A 19255-nucleotide genomic window follows, 5' to 3' on the forward strand; every position below is an offset into this window, starting at 1 on the left:
AAAGGGGGTTTAATCATGCGTGCTTCATTTCGCGCGAAACGACAAAAAAGATAACTCAATGACGCTGCTAACGTATCCTCCTCAAAGATAATGGCGAAAGCCATATGTTGCCTTTTATTGAATCTTGGCTTTCCGCTGTGTTGCGTGTTGAACGCCCAGTGAGAATCCTCAGACAGAGAGAACTTACAACTGTCACAGGGAAACCGGGTGTTTGAGGGCCATGTCATGGTGCCCAGTTTGGATGTGTCATACTGCTGGTATGAGATATTCGAAGCAGCTGGGGATCAGGCCAGACCAGGGAAGGGCTGAACTCTGCATACCCGGGGTTGACCCGGATGCAGGACAACTAGACAACATATACCTCTTTCCATGCTGTTGAACGTCTTCCATTGGAAACAGAGCACGCTATGCCAGTACCAAGGTAACGAAGCATATGGGTGCGCGTCATGTAGATGGTCTCGCGTAGTCGGCAGGTGTGTATATGCATGCACAAATGCTTTCATACAGTTGGTAGATGAATCGCACGCAGCCCAAATCAACCGCCCTGGCCACAAGGTGGTGTCTGGCCAATAGCACCAAGCTGAGTCGCTGGCTTACGATGGCCATTAAACCCTGAGTTGTAGGCATCGGCGCCGGAAGCCAGACTGCTGGCAATGAAAGCTTCGTTAGCCCACTCCTGGTTTGGGAAACCGCTTGACATTGGCTGACTGGGAACGTTGTAGGACATTCTGCGCGGATCCGGACCCCAGTTGTTCATGGGATGTGCGTTGGTCGGGGGAATCCATGATGACGGGGGGAAGCCGGACATATCGAGGGGGCTGGAGAGCTGGGACTGGACCATCACATTGTTCCGGATCTTATCATTGGCGAGCTGCTCCTGGGATGGAGACCCTGTAGCGCTGGGGTTCCTTGGGTTCATCGCAGCCATTAGATTCATGGAAGAGGGCTGGCCGAGACCGGGTGGTGTGCGTGGAGAGACGCCGTCTCGCAAGGGTGCGAAAGATGAAGTGTTCCAGATGCTGGCAATACTGGGGAGCGCGGGAAGTGGTGTGTAGGATTGAGACACCGATGCACGGAGAGCCTCTGCTGCGTTGACGACGGGTGGACCAAGGCCAGGGGGCGCCATCGGAGGTTTCAGCGGCTGTGCACTCTTCTCGTTGAAGGAAAAGGCATTGGGGTTGGCCGCGATTCGTGCGGAGGGTGTGGGCATCTCCCCGGAATCATGCAGGAAGGCGAACTGATCGGGAACACTGGGCGCATTCTCGTACGTGTCGGACTCGACCAGGCGTTCGACATCCTCGACGATACGATGCATGTTGGCCGACATAGATGCGGATGCGGACTGCGAGTCACCGTACATGCTGCGAGCTTCGGTAACAGAGGTCGAATCTTCAATGACTGGTGCGATATCCTCCCGTTCAACAACCGGGGTTGTGAGAATATCCTGACGACCATGCGGACTCGAAAAGAATTGAGAGGGCAAACCATCCTCCTGGTAGATGAATGTTTTCTTGTCCTCATCATCCACAAGAGCAACGGGGATTTTCTAAAACATAATAAGCAATTTGAATCATCCACTCATTCTCAACATTGAACTAACATTTCTCACAACCAAGTCCAGACCATCGATGACAAACTCGCGGATCCGGTAGAGCATCTCTATATTTGGATGGCTCCTTTCGACGCCTGGATCATTCATGCGGGGCTTGAGATGTTCGCCCATACCGACATATCGGCGAACAGTGGCGGCCTGATCTAACGGCGCAAAGCCCAGGCTTTCTTCATCCTCTTCCAGAAGATAATCAATTTCGGGAAGATGCACGACATCAAAAGTAGATGCCAAGAGAGTCAGAGTCCCTGCGTAGATCTTCCAGAACTCCTGGATCTGTATTGAAAGAGACGAGTCCTGCTCTTCCTTCTGTGCAGTAAGGAAGTCACTGGTAGTCAGGAGCCAGGAGCTGTAATGCCGCAAAGCGGGCAGGATCCGTCGAGCAACTACAGTCACCTTGTCTGGGCCGTTCTTGGTGTCTTTGCTGCTGTTGCTCGAATCTTCACCCGCGAACCGCTCAAGCTCAACTAGAAGGATTTGCAATAATGTGAAGAAAGTTTTCACGTTGATGCGCTGGAAAAAGGTGCGTGCATTGGAGACCGACTCCTCAGTCGACCGAGCTCGGGCAAAGTCTTCCGCAGCAATGTTGACCAGACAAAACTTCTGGAGCGTTCCTTCATGCGAGCGCTCTCTTATGTCAACTGCGAGTTGGCTCATCACCTCACTCTCTAGCTCATCATGCTCGGGGAAATCGTTGCCCTTATAACATTGCGCATGAAGATAGACAAACCACGGTGCCAGCGCTTTGCCCGGAACACCTTGATCCTCTGGGCGGATCAATTCCCGCTTGGCCCAGGCATTCATCACCTTTTTGAATTCAATCTCCAGGTTGCCCTTTGCAGAAGGATGCGGGCTGTGGGCGGACAATGCCCTGTAGAGGTGATAAGTGGCTCGAAAGTGGTTGCCATCAGCAAGCGCAATTACTGCTAGCTGGTTGTGCGATGCACCCGACGCAGGGTAGATAACCGAGGCCAAATCATAGTACCCAATGGCCGGGCCCCAGTTGCGTTTGTTGTTGGCGAGTTCGGTTTCCCGGTATCGGGATAGGTCGCCCAGTCGGATCAGGGTTGCATGGCAAGACTGGAGGATGCGGAAGCGCAAATCAGGTGTGACCGTGGATGGAGGATTGGCTGACAAAACTGAAAGAGACAAAATAAAGTCAACGTTGGTCCTCTATTGGCCATTTCCAAGAGGTATGGGGCGCAGCATACTCTCAAAGTTGAACTTGCGCGCAACTTTCTCCAATTCCACAATGTCTCCAAAATGGGATGACAAATGCTGAATGTATCCCCGATAGAACCGCTGGCTCGATTTGATGAAATCCAAGTAATGCTTCTCGAGCTTTCGTTTCTCGACTGGTCTTTTCTTTGTGTTCTCCTCCCGGTACTATTAAACCCGCACGTATTAGTCCACTATACAGCTGAATCAATACCATCAGTAGGAGATCCACCCACGCGAGAGAGCAATTTACGAAACCGCGTATTAAGTTTCAGGTGCGTGTCCCACAGGCGACCCTCCACATCGGTTTCACGGGCGGTATCGAAGTCAAAGAGGATAGCATTCTGGCACGCGGTGCGAAACCTGCAAAAATTCCGAGGTCGTCGTTAGATCAGACAGCCCCGAGCGCGCGCAGCGGCTACTTAAACAGTCATGTAGGAAATGGAGCGGGAACATACTCCGACAGAAGTTGTGAGATCTCAGCGAAGGTCGGCTCTTTCGCAGCAAGGCACCGCAATAGCTCCCGTTCGACGTCGAGCGCAGTCCTGCACGCCTTGAGGTCAGTTTTCCATTCGGTACTTGCTGGCTTTGGTTGAGAGCAGGAAGAGAGGAGACGGAGACTGACTGCCACGCATCCTGGAACGAGGACGCCATGCTCGGATCGGGGAGTGTAGGTTGACCACCCCACTGTAGACCTCGCCCGTCAGATGGCTATGGCTGGATGGACGTCTGCGGGCGAAGGCAGCGGTGAACAAGCCATGAGATCGGGATTCCCGGGGGCGAATTGGGGGAGGGAAGAAAGAAGCGAAGCGAAGTGGTCGGCAGCCTGCGAAAGATCGAAAATGCGTGGAGCGTCGAGCGTGGAGTACAGCCGCGGAATCTCCTGTGGCTGCGCCAATGGGCGGGCGCTGTGGCTGGTGGATTCCTGATGGAAGAGACGTGGAAGCCGATCACGCCGTGAGTTTGCTATTCTTCCATTGAATAGATAAGTCAGCCTGGACCTCGTCCTGATTTCGAATGAAACACTATAGTTGTGACTCCAGATTCAAGACATCTTCATTCAAACCATGCCCACCATCACCGTCCACTAACTGAACCCCCTGCTGCGCTTGGCTGCACCTAGCCCCGCCCCCGTCGGATCAGTCACCACCAAGTCCCCACGGCCATAAAACATAAAAAAAGGGCGATCGCCACAGCCCAATGGCCAAACGCTCACGAAGCCACTCGCGGAGCCCCTCCTTCGCCCCCGAGTCGCGGTCAAGGTCCTCAGGGTCTCCATCATCAACCAGCACAGACTCGCCGCCCCCCGAGCGCAGCAAGATCCTCCACCGGGACGCAGTTCCTATCACCGAGGTCATGCATTGCGCCTTACCGCCCCATCGCGAGTCACTCTCGTTTGCTTCCTACGAGGACTACGAGGTGCACTACCAGCAGGCGCATGTCAATCGCTGTTCGCTGTGCAGTAAAAACTTCCCGACAGCCCATTTTTTGAACCTCCATATCGAGGAGAACCATGACTCGCTTGCGGCGGCCATGCGGGGCGCGCGGGGAGAAGACCGTAAGTGCTGCTGTCTGGGATGAGCTGGGAAGCTTCAAGTAGATTTTCTTTGTGCTGACCGAGCTTGGTATTGGAATAGTATGGCTGTTTTGTCCAGGCCTGTGAGCGGAAATGCTCCACGCCGCAGAAACGGCGGCTTCATCTTATAGATAAGCATATGTTCCCGCGAGTATGGTCTTCTACCTTGTCCTCACATGAAGGAATTATTACTGATGTGCACGCCTTTAGACTTACAACTTCTACATTATCAATGATGGCATTGACAGGCAGACTTCGCTCCTGAGGCCATTGAACAGCAATCATAGACGGCGCATTTCTTCAGCCTCCATCTCTTCTATCCAGGAGGGACGACTGCGGCGCCGCAGTTCTGCATCTCAGTCCACAATTCCTCAAAGAGCAGAACCCCAGCCCAAAGTATTGCAAGAGGACACAGCGAATGACATGGAAATAGATGGGCTGGCCCAGTCCATGTCTGCCCTGCGCTTCGTGCCCGCGAGTGTAACGAGGAATCGAGCCAAAGCACCGCAAAAACATACTTGACAGACCCCCATCAGCGTGCCATCATTCATTGGCCACGTTGAAGAAAAGTTGGAAGAAGAAAGCTCACGACTTGATGGAAACCATAAGAAATGTCCCTAACGAACTTCATACCTAGCAATCTAGGCACATCCAACCGAATAGCATAGATTGTAACACTACAGTCATGCTCCTGCCTTGCAAAATAAACTGGCTAGAATAGCATCGTAAGAGGGATATCGAATGTCAATCAGGCCAAAGCCAATCCAAAGAAAAAAAGGGAAAGAAAGACGTAAATCGGTGCCGAACGAAATCATCATCCATGTCTCGGCAAAGGAAGGCGCATCGCCGGGTATAGATAGCAATCACAAAGGCCGGAAGACATAATACATACAAGACCAAGAGAGCAGACCGGCACAATTAAGGCATCCCAAACCAATCCCAAACCACGCATATACAAAACTCCGCTAGATATCATGCTCATCAAAAAATAAAAGCCAAGGACAATGTCAAGCAATAGCGTCATTAAGTGGCGATGCCATTGGTCATGGCGAGATGTTGCAGAGATGTTTTTGCACCTCTGCCTGTTCTCCGTACAAGAGAAGTAGGGATGAGAGTATGGAGAACAGTCCCTAGGAGTCCGTCCAGCTCTCCAGGAGATCCGCGTAAGCGTCCAAACTTGACCCCACCAAATCCACAATCGCCCAACTAGTATTTCCCCTGAACGTCCGCGCCCAAACACGGACAATCGCAACGCTGAGCTGGCACACCTTGTATGGATTCGCCATGAACTCCAGATCCGGCGCGCCGGGAGGATCAACAGCCATGTCGGTTTCATCCATCATGCTCTTGATCCACAGGAGGAGTTTCCGCTCGTGCTCCGAGAGCCGCTGCTCCGACTGCGTCGCAGGGATAGCGAGCAGCCAGCGGCTAAGGAGAAACGCGCACTCCAGACTGCACAGAGAGTGCTGGATACTCCAGAAGAACGAGTGTGTGCGGGCCACAAAGTCAATTCCTAGACGCACGGGGATGGAGAGGGCGTGGGCCGAGTGCAGAAGGGCCATGATCAGCCGGGGGGTGCGGACGATGGGGGGGGAATCACCCAGGGCTCCGGCAATCTGGACTGGGTCCTGGGTGATCAGATGGCGACAAGGGCCCAGATCGACATGGAGCCGGATATATGCGAGGCCCAGGAGCGCCGTCGAGGTGAAGGCGATAGGGCCTGCTGGGTTCTGGGGGTCAATGCTTGATTCAGGCGTGCGTTTCCACAGTGCCTTCCAAGCGCTCAACGAGTTGTCCAACACGTTGAGATCTTCCTGTCGCAGGCTGGTTCCGTGCATATTCGGGGCGGACAGGCAGAGTTGCCGAGCAAAGAAGATTTGCTGTATAATGGCATGAATCAAGATATAATTTCCGAGAGGCGAGATGGGGGTGGAAGGGAAGGAGGTAGAGGGTTTTAGAAAGAGTCGGGCAAATGCGTCTTGGAAAGGAACATCTGATCCTTGTCGGACACGATGAAGGCGCCGCCATTGGGCGGCGTTGTTTGCCTTCCAGAGGTCGTGGGAGCAGGGCATGTTCAACTTCAACTCGCCGTTGAGAATCAGGGGAGGAATGTTGTACATGATCGAGTGGAGATTGGAGAAGCAGTAGACAATCATTTTCGTCCGTCTATTACCCTCTCTTCGAATCCACTCTTCCCAACTCATAGGCTCGGGGGGAGGAGGGGCCTCCGCCAAACCGTGTTCCCGAACGAGTCTGGCCAATGTGCTTTGTAGTGAGAGGATCTCTCGAAGCAGTTCTGGGTGTCTCTCCCAGGACGCAAACACAGTCAGCAGCAAGAAAGTCCGTATCACTTCCATATGGGCATCTGAGTCATCGGGGGTATAGATGGACGGGTTAAATGGAGGGTTGGCCAGCTGCTGACTTTGAAACGGGCTGCTCGCCGTGTTCGAGATCATGGATGAACCACGTGAGTTGTGGAAGCCCGAGGGGGGAGAAATATAGTTCCATGTTGGATGAGGCACTTGCCTGCTGTCTCTCCGACGCAGACGCTCCAACAAAATTGCTTTGGCTGCATGGAACAGGTCTATTCCTCGTCCATTCTCAAATCGATAGTGCGAGCCGGCAGCCGCCGTTGCCAAGGTGAGCTCTGGGGAGCATTTGGCAATCGACAAAGTAGGCACATGTACAAAAGGGAGATGTTCATTCAGTCCGTTAATATACCCCGCGAAGAAGCGGGTTAGGGTGTGTCGTGACGGGGGAACAAACCCTTTGGGAAGAACAGAAGAGAACTCTTCCAGTTTCTGTACGAATACTTGTCGATCGGTATTCGTGATGTCCCACGCTGGCCGGGGACTGTCGTCAGAGAGACCGATGCGATCCTCAATCTCGTGCGACTCGGGTTGCAGGGATGGTAACCGCGACCCGAAGTTCGAGAAGGACGGCGGCTCATCCGCCTGGACTCGCGAGTCGCTCATGAGATCACCCCTAACCTCGTCGACGCGGTGGTCTCCCGAACGTGCTGCTTGGTGTCCATTGAGAGACTTGGCGGCAACATGGGTTCTTCGACTGACGAGAAGACCCCCGAATCCCAGTCGGACGACAGGCCCACGCTTTCTAAAAAGACCGTAAAGTCCTGCACGGGGTCACCCAGGTCTGTGAGGTCCAGGATTGAGGGCTCTACCCCATAGTTATCGGTGATTGCCCTCTCGGAGGCCTGTGGCAGGGACTGGGAGGGGTTGCCGACCGCATGCGATGATTTTCGAATGGACTCCAGGCTCTCCTGCTGCCCCTCCAATGCGACATGACTTGCGGCGTGCGACAGTAGGTTGAGGTCGTAGCCCCAGGATGGATTGAAGTGGGTGGTCTCAACGATCGGCGGCGGCTGGACCTGCACTTCTGGAGGTGGAGGCGGGATTTGGGTATGGACCGGGATGGCGTCGGCCAGCTCTAGCATGCGGGATTCATGGTGGACGGGTTGACTGATTGTTGACTGGATTGGAATCTCGTGGTGATGATTGTCGGTGCCGTTGAGGGTGCGGTGTTCTCGACTGGCCGCACTCTCGGCAGGGTGAACCAATCGCTCATGTCGCACCAGGAGGTCGCTGTGAGTGCCAAATATAAGCGATTGGGGTGCGTTGGGCGGGGGAGGAGGGGCAGGGGACGTCATAGGCTTACCTCCGCGCAAAAGACTTGGAGCAGATGTCACATGAGAAAGGCTTTTCTTTGGTATCTGTTGTCCGACATTAGGAAGTCGAAATGGCAGGGCATTCGAGGTGAGGGGGGGGGGGTTACTCAACGGGTGCGGAGATGGCGTTGGAGATGCTCCAAGCGGGCAAAAGAGCGACTGCAGTATTCGCACGAAAGCGACTTGCGGTGAGTGACCTTCTTCTTGATCTTTGCAGTCTTATCGTCCTCCATGGTTCGGGGGAGGGTTGGGGTTCTGCAAATTTGGGGAGAAAAAGAGGGGACAGAATTTGAGGCCCTTTGGGAACTGAGCGGGGAAAAAAGAACTGTGGGGTTGGACTGGACGGGTCAGACTGGTCGGACTGGCCAGACTGGAGCCCAGTGAGGGGAGACGGGTCACGTGGAGCTGAGCTGAAGCCGTCCGAGAAGGGGATTGTGCAATCAGTTGCGAGGACTATTGCTGACGGACTGGACAGGCATGGACGAGGTGGTGCATGGCTGGATTGGGCGTTGCAGAGGGTGGATGGCTATGAGAGGAAGTAGCCGGTCGTGGCTGACGCCGACAACGCGACTCGTCGCAAGAGATGTGACGACGAGATAGAAAGTACCTATACTAAGGCGGAGCATCCCAGTATCATACTATCAGACTCTGAAAGTACATAATATCCAGTGTTTTCGTATGCATGACTCAGTAGCCAGGATATGCGCGTCTCCACTGGTGCGGAGAGGCCGCGAGGCATTGTCGACATCAGAAGGACTCGCGAAGCACAAACAATATATAGTACCTCGTTGCATGGAGGGTACAACGTAGACAGTCTCTGCGAACTTCCATTGTCTTTTGCTCTTCTCCAGTTCTCCAACCACTCTCTACTTGGAAGGCACGCCTAGTAGTGAGCTACCGTAGCTCACTGGAGTACAGAGTGCATCGTGCAAGTTGCCACGCAAGACACTCTGCGGAAGTTGGACCCAACACAACACCTCAGGCATGCTTCATGCTTCATAGTTGATGCAATTTCTGGCCAAACTAACGGAGCAATGATGACCCTCATCAGGCTGGGGAGCTTCTTTCCTATATCACTCCAGCGGGATGTCCATTTGAGTCACTTATCTTCCCATATGCTCCCCTTCCTACACCTCGCTATTCCGCAAGCCAGGTACCGTTTGGTGGACGAGGAGCCTATCGGCGAAATGCAACTGGATCCGTCTCAGACAACCCGCGGCCACGGCCAGTTTCAGCCAGAGCCGCGGTTTCAATCCGGGTGGGCCCCGCTGCTATGGTAGGAATTAGGAAATGGTACGGGAGGATGATTCTATACTCCCTACATGGCTATATATTCGAAGAAGGCAGAGTTGATGGTAGACGGAGCAGGGCATGCTATTAGACCATATACTATTACAGATGTATCTGCTCAAGGGATAAGACACGACACCTCCGGCAGATGGCGCAGATGGCGCAGATGGCGCACACCAAAATCCCCACAGGCGGATCGGTTGAAACGCGTGGGGGATTCTGAACCGACCCCCTTGATCCGGTGCTCTCGTACCTCCAGCCGGCGGTTTCACTTCACTCCCCTACCACAAATTGTCCGCGATTCTGCTCCTTTTCATCCGACCTGTCACTTCCTCTCACGAACCTGTTCTTGTTCCCTGTCACCTGTCACCTGTCGCCGGTCGCCGGTCGCCTGTTCCTTGTGGTCCGTGGGGAGTACGGAGTGTGTTCCGCCTATCTCTAACGCCCGATCGAGACCACACGAAGTGGCTCCCCCCGATCTTCCGCCCAAAAAAGCTCAGACGCGCGATCGCCTGGCTGCACCACCCTTCCCTCCCTCATTCCGATCCAGCCCAACGGGGGATTGAAACGCCCTGGGACTGCTATACGGTCAGTCATCAGTCCTCCTGCATACTCAATCGTGGCGATGCTGCGGTCGGCGCAGAAGTGCGTCCGATCGCCCCTCTCAGCCTGGTGGCGCTGAGACTCCTCTCTCCCGCACGGCAACCCGCCGAGCCCGCAACGGGGATCAGAGAAACTATTGCCGACGGATGCTAACAGAGAACCAGGGACCCTGAGACTATGCGTTGACCGACCCCCACCTCCCTCCGACGGCTCCCTCTCGATCCTGGTGTGAAACGGACAGGCGGAGGAAGCGGTGCTGTGTTTGAGATCCACCCGCAGAGTGGATAGGAGGAACATTTACGAAGCAAACGACACTTGACGATATAACCATGCTGGCTTCCAAACCGCAGTACTCGACCCCGCTGGGTGGCTCGGCCTCCCACACCTCCGCGACGGCCTATCATGCGAACTCACGTCCTGCGACGGCCACAAAAGTGCCAGATGGGGTTGGATACAGTAGCCCAACCAAGTCGGAATTTTGCGAGGGGCTGGATGAGGTGTCGGCAGTTCGGTGAGTCGTCAGCGGAGCCAGAGATGAACAGGCAAGATGCTAACGAGTTCTAGGGCTTGGGATGAGAAGAAGGTCGCCGCGTGGCTACATAGCATCAAGTGCGGCCAATATGAGTCAATCTTCAGAGGTAATTTCGTCTTTGACAGGAACGCAGGAATGGATAGACGCTGACATCCACGCAGCCAATAACTTCAATGGGGACAACCTGATCGAATGTGACCAGAAGATCTTGCAGGAGATGGGCATCAAGAAAGTGGGCGATCGAGTGCGCATCTTCGTTGCCATCAAGCAGCTCCGAAACAAAGCCATGATCAACCCTAGGCAAAAGAACATGGTATGTGTGGCATAGCCCCCTCGATTTGTGAGCGTTGGCTCATTTTCTCGCGATAGAATACCCTCGCTGCGCTAGAAGCGGCGGCATTGTCTGTGGACCACTCCCGCTTCTCGTCAATGCGCCTCCCAAACCGGCGTATGTCCCAGCTGATGGATGATGGCTTTGGATACGCGGGCAAATCACCCTCCCAGCCGGTATCGCCTCCGGCCGGTGACTGGCGCAAGGATGGCTATCTCAACCATCCACCCTCTGGTGGCTCAGGATCGGGCCGCATCCCAAGTACCCCAAGTGATGGTGGCCGAGGAAGCTCTCATCCACGAAATCCCAGCCTGGACGGCCTTACAATGGGCCCTCTCCCCCCTAATTCTCCGGTGATTCGCGTCATCTACACGGGTGGCCAGACCAAGGTCCTCGATATTCGGCACTGCAAGACCCCGGACGAGGTGATCCTCTGCGTTCTCAAGAAATTGCAACTCCCAGAACATCAGTATCGAAACTACTGCTTCTATGTCCTGGATGGCCTGGATCCGGATCTGTCGAACTGCAGGCGGTTGACCGAGACCGAGCTTACGGAGATTTGTGACGGCCACAACAAGTCCGAGCGGGGCCGCATGATCTTGCGGAAGATTCATGCGGGCGAGCCAGATGTCGATGAGCTTCGCCGTGCGTCCCAGCTTGCCTTCGATGAAAGCCAGGCCACGCACCAGATTGCTCTCAACAAATCCAATTCTCGCCAGAAGCACAAGATCCAGCAGCTCACGGGGGAGTCTTGGAATGTCATTAATACCAAACAGCCACTGTCACCAGTCGGCCCCCGGCATCGTCCATCGGCTTCTTCCAATGATCCAGACCAGCCGTCCCCCGGCGACCGCAATCCTGTGGCTACCAAACTTCGGTCATTCTTCGGACAGAGACCCCCGAGCGAGATGATTATTCACGAGCTCCAATCATTCTTCCCAAGTCACGATAGGGAAGATATTGCGAAGACGATGCGGAGATCTCAACGTCTCAGTCGTGCCGCCAGTCGTCTCAGTGTTGTCAGCAACTACAGCGTTGCATCAAGTCTGAAAGATGCTCCTCCTCTTCCCCCATTGCCTCCCATTCCGCCGATGCCCAACATTGCCGACACCTGGTTCCAACACCAGGGTGGAGCACAGGCTGCTCGTGCGTCGCGGCCGCTCTCCGTCTCTAAATTCAACTTGCCACAGGCTTCATATCGGGACTCAATTGCATCGAGCTCTCTTCAGCCATTGCAGGAAGAGTCTCCGATCGAGCCGAACCGCAAGTCTTATGTTTCCTTTGACAGTGGCTCTGATGAGCCCAATCTGTCACGCCAGAGCATGATCGATGAGAGTGCCAGCGTCATTGCTACCGACGGGGGCTCCTCTAATGACCGACTAAGTGTGCTCGTCGTCGAGGACGGCGACGAAGACGATGCCAACCTGATGAGCGACTTCCTCGCCGGCAACAACTTCGCTCCGAAGAACTGGATGAAGGGATCCCTGATTGGTGAAGGTTCCTTTGGCAGCGTCTTCCTGGCTCTCCACGCCATTACTGGTGAACTTATGGCCGTGAAGCAGGTCGAGATTCCCTCCGCCACGAAAGGCACGGAATTTGACCAGCGCAAGAACAACATGGTCACTGCCCTGAAGCACGAGATTGAGCTCCTGCAGGGTATGCACCACCCCAACATCGTGCAGTACCTTGGCACCTCGACCGATGATCAGTACCTGAACATTTTCCTGGAGTACGTACCCGGCGGCTCCATCGCCACCATGCTAAAGCAGTACAACACCTTCCAAGAACCACTGGTCAAGAATTTTGTCCGGCAGATTCTGGCGGGTCTTTCGTACCTGCACAGCCAGGACATCATCCACCGCGATATCAAGGGCGCCAACATCCTCGTCGACAACAAGGGCGGTGTCAAAATCTCTGACTTCGGTATCTCCAAGCGCGTCGAAGCATCCACCGTCCTCGGCTCCCGTGCCAGCAGTGGTGGGGGCGGCCACCTGCATCGTCCCTCACTCCAAGGCAGTGTATACTGGATGGCGCCCGAAGTCGTGCGGCAGACGGCGCACACGAAGAAGGCCGATATCTGGAGTCTGGGCTGTCTGGTCGTGGAGATGTTCATCGGCGCTCACCCTTTCCCGGACTGCAGCCAGCTGCAGGCTATTTTTGCTATTGGTAGTAACCAGGCTCGTCCGCCTGCGCCGGAACATGTCAGCCAGGAAGCAGTCGAGTTCCTTGATATGACCTTCCAGCTTGACTATGAAAAGCGGCCTACTGCAGATGAGCTGCTAAAGTGCAAGTTCCTGGCTATGCCTATTACGTGAACTGTTTGATGCGGTCTCTTCGTCTATCTGTACAATGATTATTAGTTATGCATGATGGGGCTTTGGGGTTTGGGGTTGATAGGTTGAATATCTTTGGGTCCCGGGCTATTATTTCCTTCCCTTTCGGTACTCATGCATTTCCTAGGGACTCTTCTCACATTCATGATCCTTTGATAGAGACAAAAGAATTCTAATGGGACTGATCAGCGATACACTTCAACATATTCTATCGCAACTCTCAGGTCTTACGGTACATTGTTGGCCTTTCAAGGTTCTGGTATACTTTTCAATGTAGATTCGCTCGAAGTAGAATGATGATAAATGAAGATAATACACAAGTTCGGTGAATCACAGTGACCGCTATGCAGGCCACCTCTAAAGTTACAGGTTGTATAGGAACATAACGCCCCAGAGGAGATATGAGATATAAGACGAAGACCCACGTCGACAACAGAAAGACGCGGTCATCTTTCTAGTGCTTTACTGCACGATCTTTCCGTAGAATGGGATACCCATCGCACTCAGCAGGAGTCGCGCATCCTTGTCAGCCTTCGCGGTGGTGTGGAGGGTGATGTGGCAACCAGGAATCATCTTGGGAGGGTACCTTTGGAGGGAAAAACAGGTTAGAACCAAAATACGAAAACACGACACATCTTTGCTGTAGGGAACAACTCACATATCATAATTGACTTCAATCTCGGGGAACATGGCAACATGCTCCGGTTCCAGACCGAACGTGATATTGCCGCTGCTATCACCGCTGCTGCCCTTCACACCAGGCCAGTCCTTGATTCGAGGCAAAACCACGTCAATCAACTTGCCAAGGAAGTGATACATAGTCTCGCCATGCATTTCCGCCTTCACAGCAACAGTGTCACGGCCAGGGGCAATGCTCCAGGTCGCAACACTAGCCTTGGACTTGAAGGTCTCAACGCGCACGTTCGAGATAGCCTGCACCGCCATACCAGCCACGTGCAGCCACCCCGAATTCTCCTGCGCAGCGCCCTTCACGTAACTGTGGACTGTGATGCGCTCGATCTCCGGGATGTTGTTGAACTTGATCGGCTTGCGGAGTAGTCGCAGGACGTCGCCGCCACGGGGTCCGCGGAGGGGACGATTCTTGTGGTATGGTGAGCTATCGTCCCACTCGCGCAGGCGCGGCGCTTTCGGGGGGACCTTGAAGCCCGGGGGAGTGTGCACGTAGCACAAGGTCAGGATGTCGGACGCGACGGTTGAGTTGTATGTCTGCTCGGCACGGGGGAGGGAGAAGGGGCCTGGGACGAACAGGCGGGAGGACGGGTCGGAGGGGGGAGGGGGCTGGTGAGGGTGGAGAGGACCGCGGTCATACTTCGGAGAGCGGAATTGGTATCTGGAAGGAGGTGCTGATGTCAACTGCTATGTCCTTGCGAAGGGCGCCGCTGTCGGTTGTCACACGACCAGCGAGCCGGTGTTCGGGGAAACTACCTACCGAGAACGAGGTAGCTGAGTCTTGCGACCCTTGGCCCGAGTGGCTGGATCGAAGGATTTGGCCGCGCTGTCGGACACAGCGGTGGTCAAGGACGACGCAGTTTCCAGCTCATCCAGCTGGTCCGACAACCGCCTGGACGGGGCCTCATCAGAGGCATTGCGACGGCCCAAAAAGGCCTGTGGGCGAGCAGAAGGCGCAAAGGCCCTGGGCACTGCCCGTGCCAGGTATCTTGATGACTCCCTGACAGCCATTTCGTGTGCAAGGGCAATGTGGTGAGGTTGGACGCGGAGTCTATCGAACCGCCAAACGGCCGAAATTTGTTTGCACCAGATTGGTTGGTCACGTGTATTAACTGTATATTCGCCTCATGGATCAGGCGCCAAAGCCAGGCGCCAACGCAAGATACCCCGCGGGAGTGAAATGATCAACAGATTAGGTTCGCTTGAGCGACCCACGATCTTTTTCCAGCTGGCACACACGGGGTCGCCGCACGCTCCCGACTGGCCACCTGTCAGCTTTGCGCTTCATCCCGTGCCCGCATCAGCAGCACTTCATTCGGGCAAATGATGTCGCCGTCCGCTTCATGGAAATACTGCAGCCTCAACTAAGCTCTTAGAATAGAGCTTCCTCATCCCCGCATGCCGCCCTCCGTTCAGACGCCCATTTTCTCGTTCTGAAACCCCCTGTTCGCCAGGGACATTCTACGATGAGCGGTATTCATCGCCTTCTCACTCGCCGCGATCGGCACAAAAGCGCTGGGCGACAGGGTAAAGAGGAGGTATGCCCCCGCGCTGCTTTGCGGCCAACGCCACTCCTCTTCTTTATGGCTTGGAGACAAGCTCGCTAAGGTTGTATATGGAATAGAACACCCACGCTCTTGCGCTTCCCCTCCTACGGGGCTTTTTCGCGTCGCACCCGACCAAAGAGGATAGTCAAGAACATGAGAAGAAGGTACTTCCAGCTGGTCTTCTGGTCGCAAGATATGCTGCTAACTGTTTCGGTTGACTCTTAGGTCAAACTAGTCGAAACCCTCATTCGAGCATATGGAATCACTATCTTAGAAGAACATCATTTTAGACATGCATTAAAAAGCACCCACGACGATGTCGACAAGGCGATCAGCCTCCTGCTTTTGCTGGAGGATTCAATCGAGGGCATCATTCGGCCCTATACACCCAGCACCAAACTACTGGGTGCTGAGAACCGTCAGGGTGTCACATGCTATCTAGATGCGCTGCTGTTCGCCATGTTCGCACGATTGGACTGTTTTGAGGCGATTTTGTATAAATCGTTCAATGATGAGCCCCGTCGCAAGCTGGCTATATTGCTCAGGTTCTGGGTGAATATGCTGCGAGCAGGGAAGCTGATCACCACCGACCTTGTACGTTGGAGTTCGCGCTTAACTCTACCTTCTGCCTACTACTTCCCTAAGCTTGAGCTGACTAAGTTAAATAGACAAAGTACCTCCAGGACGCCCTGGCAGAGTGTGGATGGGAAGATGCAGCTAATTTGCATCAGCAAGATGCTTCTGAGGCGTTTACATTCATCACTGAGAAGCTTGAGTTGCCTCTCCTTACCCTCAAGATGGACATTTATCATTTCGGCAAGGAAGACGCCAGCGACGACCATAAATTCATAAATGAGCGACTGCTCGAGGTGGCTATTCCACCTGAGCCAGCTGATGGACAAACTCTCACCCTTGAAGATTGCCTGGAGGCCTACTTCAATAATCGGATTGAAGTCAAGCGGTACTTAGAGAGACGCAACACCATCAGCTCCACTCGATCTGTGGATTCCCTTTCCATTTCCAAAGGATTCACCGCACATATCGAGGAGGTTGATACAACTCCAGCCTTGTCTCCAGTCCAGTCCACTTTGCCTCAACTTGAGAAACCAAGCTCCTCCCTATCTTTCTCAGGCGTTAATGAGTCGCTGAGGTCGCGAGGGCTCGGTCGTCGTAACAGCATTGTTCGCGAGAGATTTATCCCAGATTCCAACGATGTGAAGACTGGGGACACGGACTCGGCTGCCTCGGAGGTGCAGCAGCGGAAGGGCATTTTTAGGAAGGAAGTGATGATGCCCGCGTGGCAATTCTTCAGTCTCATCCGTAAGTCTCGGTCCCCATCTGCGCGAGGATATAGCTGAGAGTCATCTTTTACACAGCATGGTACACGGATAACACGCCGACGAGCGATGCTCAAGTGGCGGCGCACTTCTCCTCCAAAAGACCCATTCTCGGCATGTGTCTCAAGCGATATTCGTTTCTCCCAAATGGCAAAGCTGTTCGGCTCAACACGTACATCGACATCCCTATCGAGATCGGCCTGCCTCATTTTATCCAGGATGATAATATGGATGCAGATGCTCCCATTTATGGGAACTTCAAACTCTCCTTGCAGGCTGTAGTCTGCCATCGTGGTAACTCGGTGGACTCGGGACACTACATCGCCATTGTTCGGGGTACAAGCCCTAATAGCGCCCCACCTGGCTCTACTGACGGCTCTGATCCTCCGAGCATCGAAACGCCAAAGCACTGGATGCGCTTTGATGATCTCGCCTCCGAGAGGGTAACCCTCATTGATATTGAGACGGCGCTGAAGACGGAATCTCCTTATCTGCTGTTCTACCAAATACTTCCTATTGACCAGGATGCATCCTTGGCCAATCTCTCGAACAAGCCGCCCTCGTCTCACGCATCCGATGCCACACTTGATGTAGAAATAGGCGATGTCTCTCGAAAACTACGGTCCCTAGTGGTTGAGGAAACGGATGGTAGTACCACCGACGTCACCTCTGCCAGACCCAGCTTCGATGTTACCGGCCCTGATAACGCTACTCAGGCTTTCAACGACAATCCACGCCGGCCAAGTGTGGCATTCTCAGACCATCGCCCCGTCGGCCCACCCCGTTCAGTGCCATCCATGTCACCGCGCTTGACTCCTATGGAAGAGGAGAACAGCAGAGGGTCCTTCAGCTTCTCTCGTCGTAGCTCCCGACACTCTAAGAGCAACTCTGGTAGCCGCGCTGGCAGTCGCGCTGGCAGCCAGCCCGGCGAGAATAGAATCGGATCAACCTTCTCACGCTTTACTGGACGACTTAGCAAAGACAGAATCACCAGCGACGGCGAGGGTGAGCCCTCGGGCGATGAATCCGCCATCGTTGTGGTTGACGACATCGCACCTGACGACATCAAGCTGGGACCAGCCGCGTACGAGCCCAAAGAGAAAGGCAGAAGGGGGCCAACCAAGGATCGCAACCTGAGAGGTAAATCCAAGGAAAAGTCTAAGGAGAAGAGCCGAAAGCCGGAGCGGGAGTGTATTGTGATGTGATCCCATACGAGGAGGGGGCTTGTTTTACTACCTACGAGGTGTGGTTTCGAGATACCCAAGTCCTATGCGACTCCATTTTTCATTAGTTTTCTTCTCTTTTCCAGCCACTGACTGCATGTGTCATGACGAATGATACCCCTCCAATGCATGAAGCGGAAATACCAAATTCAATTCTATCTATGCAGAGACATTGTACCCGCACCCTTGTAGATCTATCAACGCGTATACCACTTTTGTGGACGACCTTGTTCTCCCTTCATCAACCGCTTGAGAGGACCATCTTCAAAGGGGAAAGGAAGAAACCTGGTCATATCGACAACTTTTCTCGACTTGCACTGCGGACAGGGACCATCCAGCAGCATCTCTTCACTGCTGCACTTCTTCATAAGGACCCAGACGCCGCCGGGGTTCGGGGCTTTCGGATTGAGTGCCCGTGTCTTTGGGTCTGCACAGGGCGACTTGTCAGCGCGCTTGAAGGCTTCTCTACACCGAACGACCTTGGTGATGTACACATGGCCGCAGCTGACACGGCCGGTGTATTGGACAACTTCGTAGACGCACATCTATAGATAGTTAACCTTTATCTTTAGCCAAGCTTTGGATTGGGCGTACCTTGAAAATCTTTGAAATCACTCTGTAGTCTTCGGTTATGTAGACGACTGGAGTGATGTTTGTAGATGGTGACTGGTGACTGTTGTGAAGAGGGGAGATACAGGAGGCCTTTTATATGCAGTGGTTGAAAGACATTCAAGGTCGCTTTGCCGGCCATTGTTGCTATAGTTAGATAACACTGATTGATTGTATCTAATAATGACTCTATGTCCTTAAGGAAATACAAAAGCTGTTGTCTTCTTGACTCGGTCGGGTTAATTTTAGTCAAGAAACTTACAAAGAACCAGAACCCCTAAAGAGGACCTGGGCTTGGGGCTTCGGGCTTCGGGCTTCGTTGGCATGGTGATTGTAGACTCAAAAGGGCAATTTTTGTCTCTTGAGTTCTTCAAGCTTTTGGTCGGGAGTAAATTTCTTTGTAGGTGGCGTACATAGTGCATGAGGTTTATTACATCCTAGCGTTCCTTTTCCATCTGTTTATCTCCAATCCCCACCCTATTGCCTACAACGTAAAACTAGACCCTACGCCCATGGGACTAAACGTGGTCAGACTACGAAAGAGGAGATCAAGAAAAGTCATTGTACTACTCTGTAGGATACTTATTTCTGCTTGTGGAACACTACCTTTGTTGGTACCGCAGTTCCCAGTCGCGTTGAGGCCTCAGGCAGAAAACAACGGGGCTCCGCATT

At 53.7% G+C, this 19255-nt stretch overlaps 7 protein-coding genes across 7 annotated transcripts; 3 read left to right on the plus strand and 4 right to left on the minus strand.

The window, feature by feature from the left end:
• Positions 1–535: 535 nt before the first annotated feature.
• Positions 536–3481, minus strand: N7482_002819 (uncharacterized protein; the record flags this gene model as incomplete). The annotated part of the gene is made up of 6 exons (XM_056684944.1): positions 536–1546; positions 1601–2748; positions 2821–2995; positions 3064–3190; positions 3286–3372; positions 3453–3481. 6 exons carry the CDS (start codon positions 3479–3481, stop codon positions 536–538), a joined length of 2577 nt encoding a protein of 858 aa, XP_056548550.1.
• A 546-nt stretch (positions 3482–4027) lies between these two features.
• On the plus strand, positions 4028–4925 carry N7482_002820 (uncharacterized protein; the record flags this gene model as incomplete). The annotated part of the gene is given in 3 exon segments (XM_056684945.1): positions 4028–4385; positions 4535–4599; positions 4614–4925. 3 exon segments carry the CDS (start codon positions 4028–4030, stop codon positions 4923–4925), a joined length of 735 nt encoding a protein of 244 aa, XP_056548551.1.
• Positions 4926–5533: 608 nt separating this feature from the next.
• N7482_002821 (uncharacterized protein) lies at positions 5534–8321 on the minus strand (the record flags this gene model as incomplete). The annotated part of the gene is made up of 4 exons (XM_056684946.1): positions 5534–7388; positions 7475–8005; positions 8079–8133; positions 8201–8321. 4 exons carry the CDS (start codon positions 8319–8321, stop codon positions 5534–5536), a joined length of 2562 nt encoding a protein of 853 aa, XP_056548552.1.
• A 1989-nt stretch (positions 8322–10310) lies between these two features.
• On the plus strand, positions 10311–13159 carry N7482_002822 (STE11 family mitogen-activated protein kinase kinase kinase; the record flags this gene model as incomplete). The annotated part of the gene is made up of 4 exons (XM_056684947.1): positions 10311–10492; positions 10546–10619; positions 10675–10826; positions 10883–13159. 4 exons carry the CDS (start codon positions 10311–10313, stop codon positions 13157–13159), a joined length of 2685 nt encoding a protein of 894 aa, XP_056548553.1.
• A 480-nt stretch (positions 13160–13639) lies between these two features.
• N7482_002823 (mitochondrial 54S ribosomal protein uL5m) lies at positions 13640–14878 on the minus strand (the record flags this gene model as incomplete). The annotated part of the gene is made up of 3 exons (XM_056684948.1): positions 13640–13763; positions 13836–14528; positions 14628–14878. 3 exons carry the CDS (start codon positions 14876–14878, stop codon positions 13640–13642), a joined length of 1068 nt encoding a protein of 355 aa, XP_056548554.1.
• A 455-nt stretch (positions 14879–15333) lies between these two features.
• On the plus strand, positions 15334–17956 carry N7482_002824 (ubiquitin C-terminal hydrolase family protein; the record flags this gene model as incomplete). The annotated part of the gene is made up of 5 exons (XM_056684949.1): positions 15334–15405; positions 15492–15578; positions 15640–16008; positions 16083–16734; positions 16791–17956. The coding sequence occupies 5 exons, from the start codon at positions 15334–15336 to the stop codon at positions 17954–17956; spliced, it is 2346 nt and encodes a 781-aa protein (XP_056548555.1).
• Positions 17957–18171: 215 nt separating this feature from the next.
• Positions 18172–18909, minus strand: N7482_002825 (uncharacterized protein; the record flags this gene model as incomplete). Its single annotated transcript, XM_056684950.1, has 3 exons — positions 18172–18519; positions 18569–18615; positions 18846–18909. 3 exons carry the CDS (start codon positions 18907–18909, stop codon positions 18172–18174), a joined length of 459 nt encoding a protein of 152 aa, XP_056548556.1.
• Positions 18910–19255: the final 346 nt, after the last annotated feature.

Source organism: Penicillium canariense, assembly GCF_028826845.1.
Source record: "Penicillium canariense strain IBT 26290 chromosome Unknown utg000001l_segment0_segment0, whole genome shotgun sequence".
NCBI classification, from domain to species: Eukaryota; Fungi; Ascomycota; class Eurotiomycetes; order Eurotiales; family Aspergillaceae; genus Penicillium; species Penicillium canariense.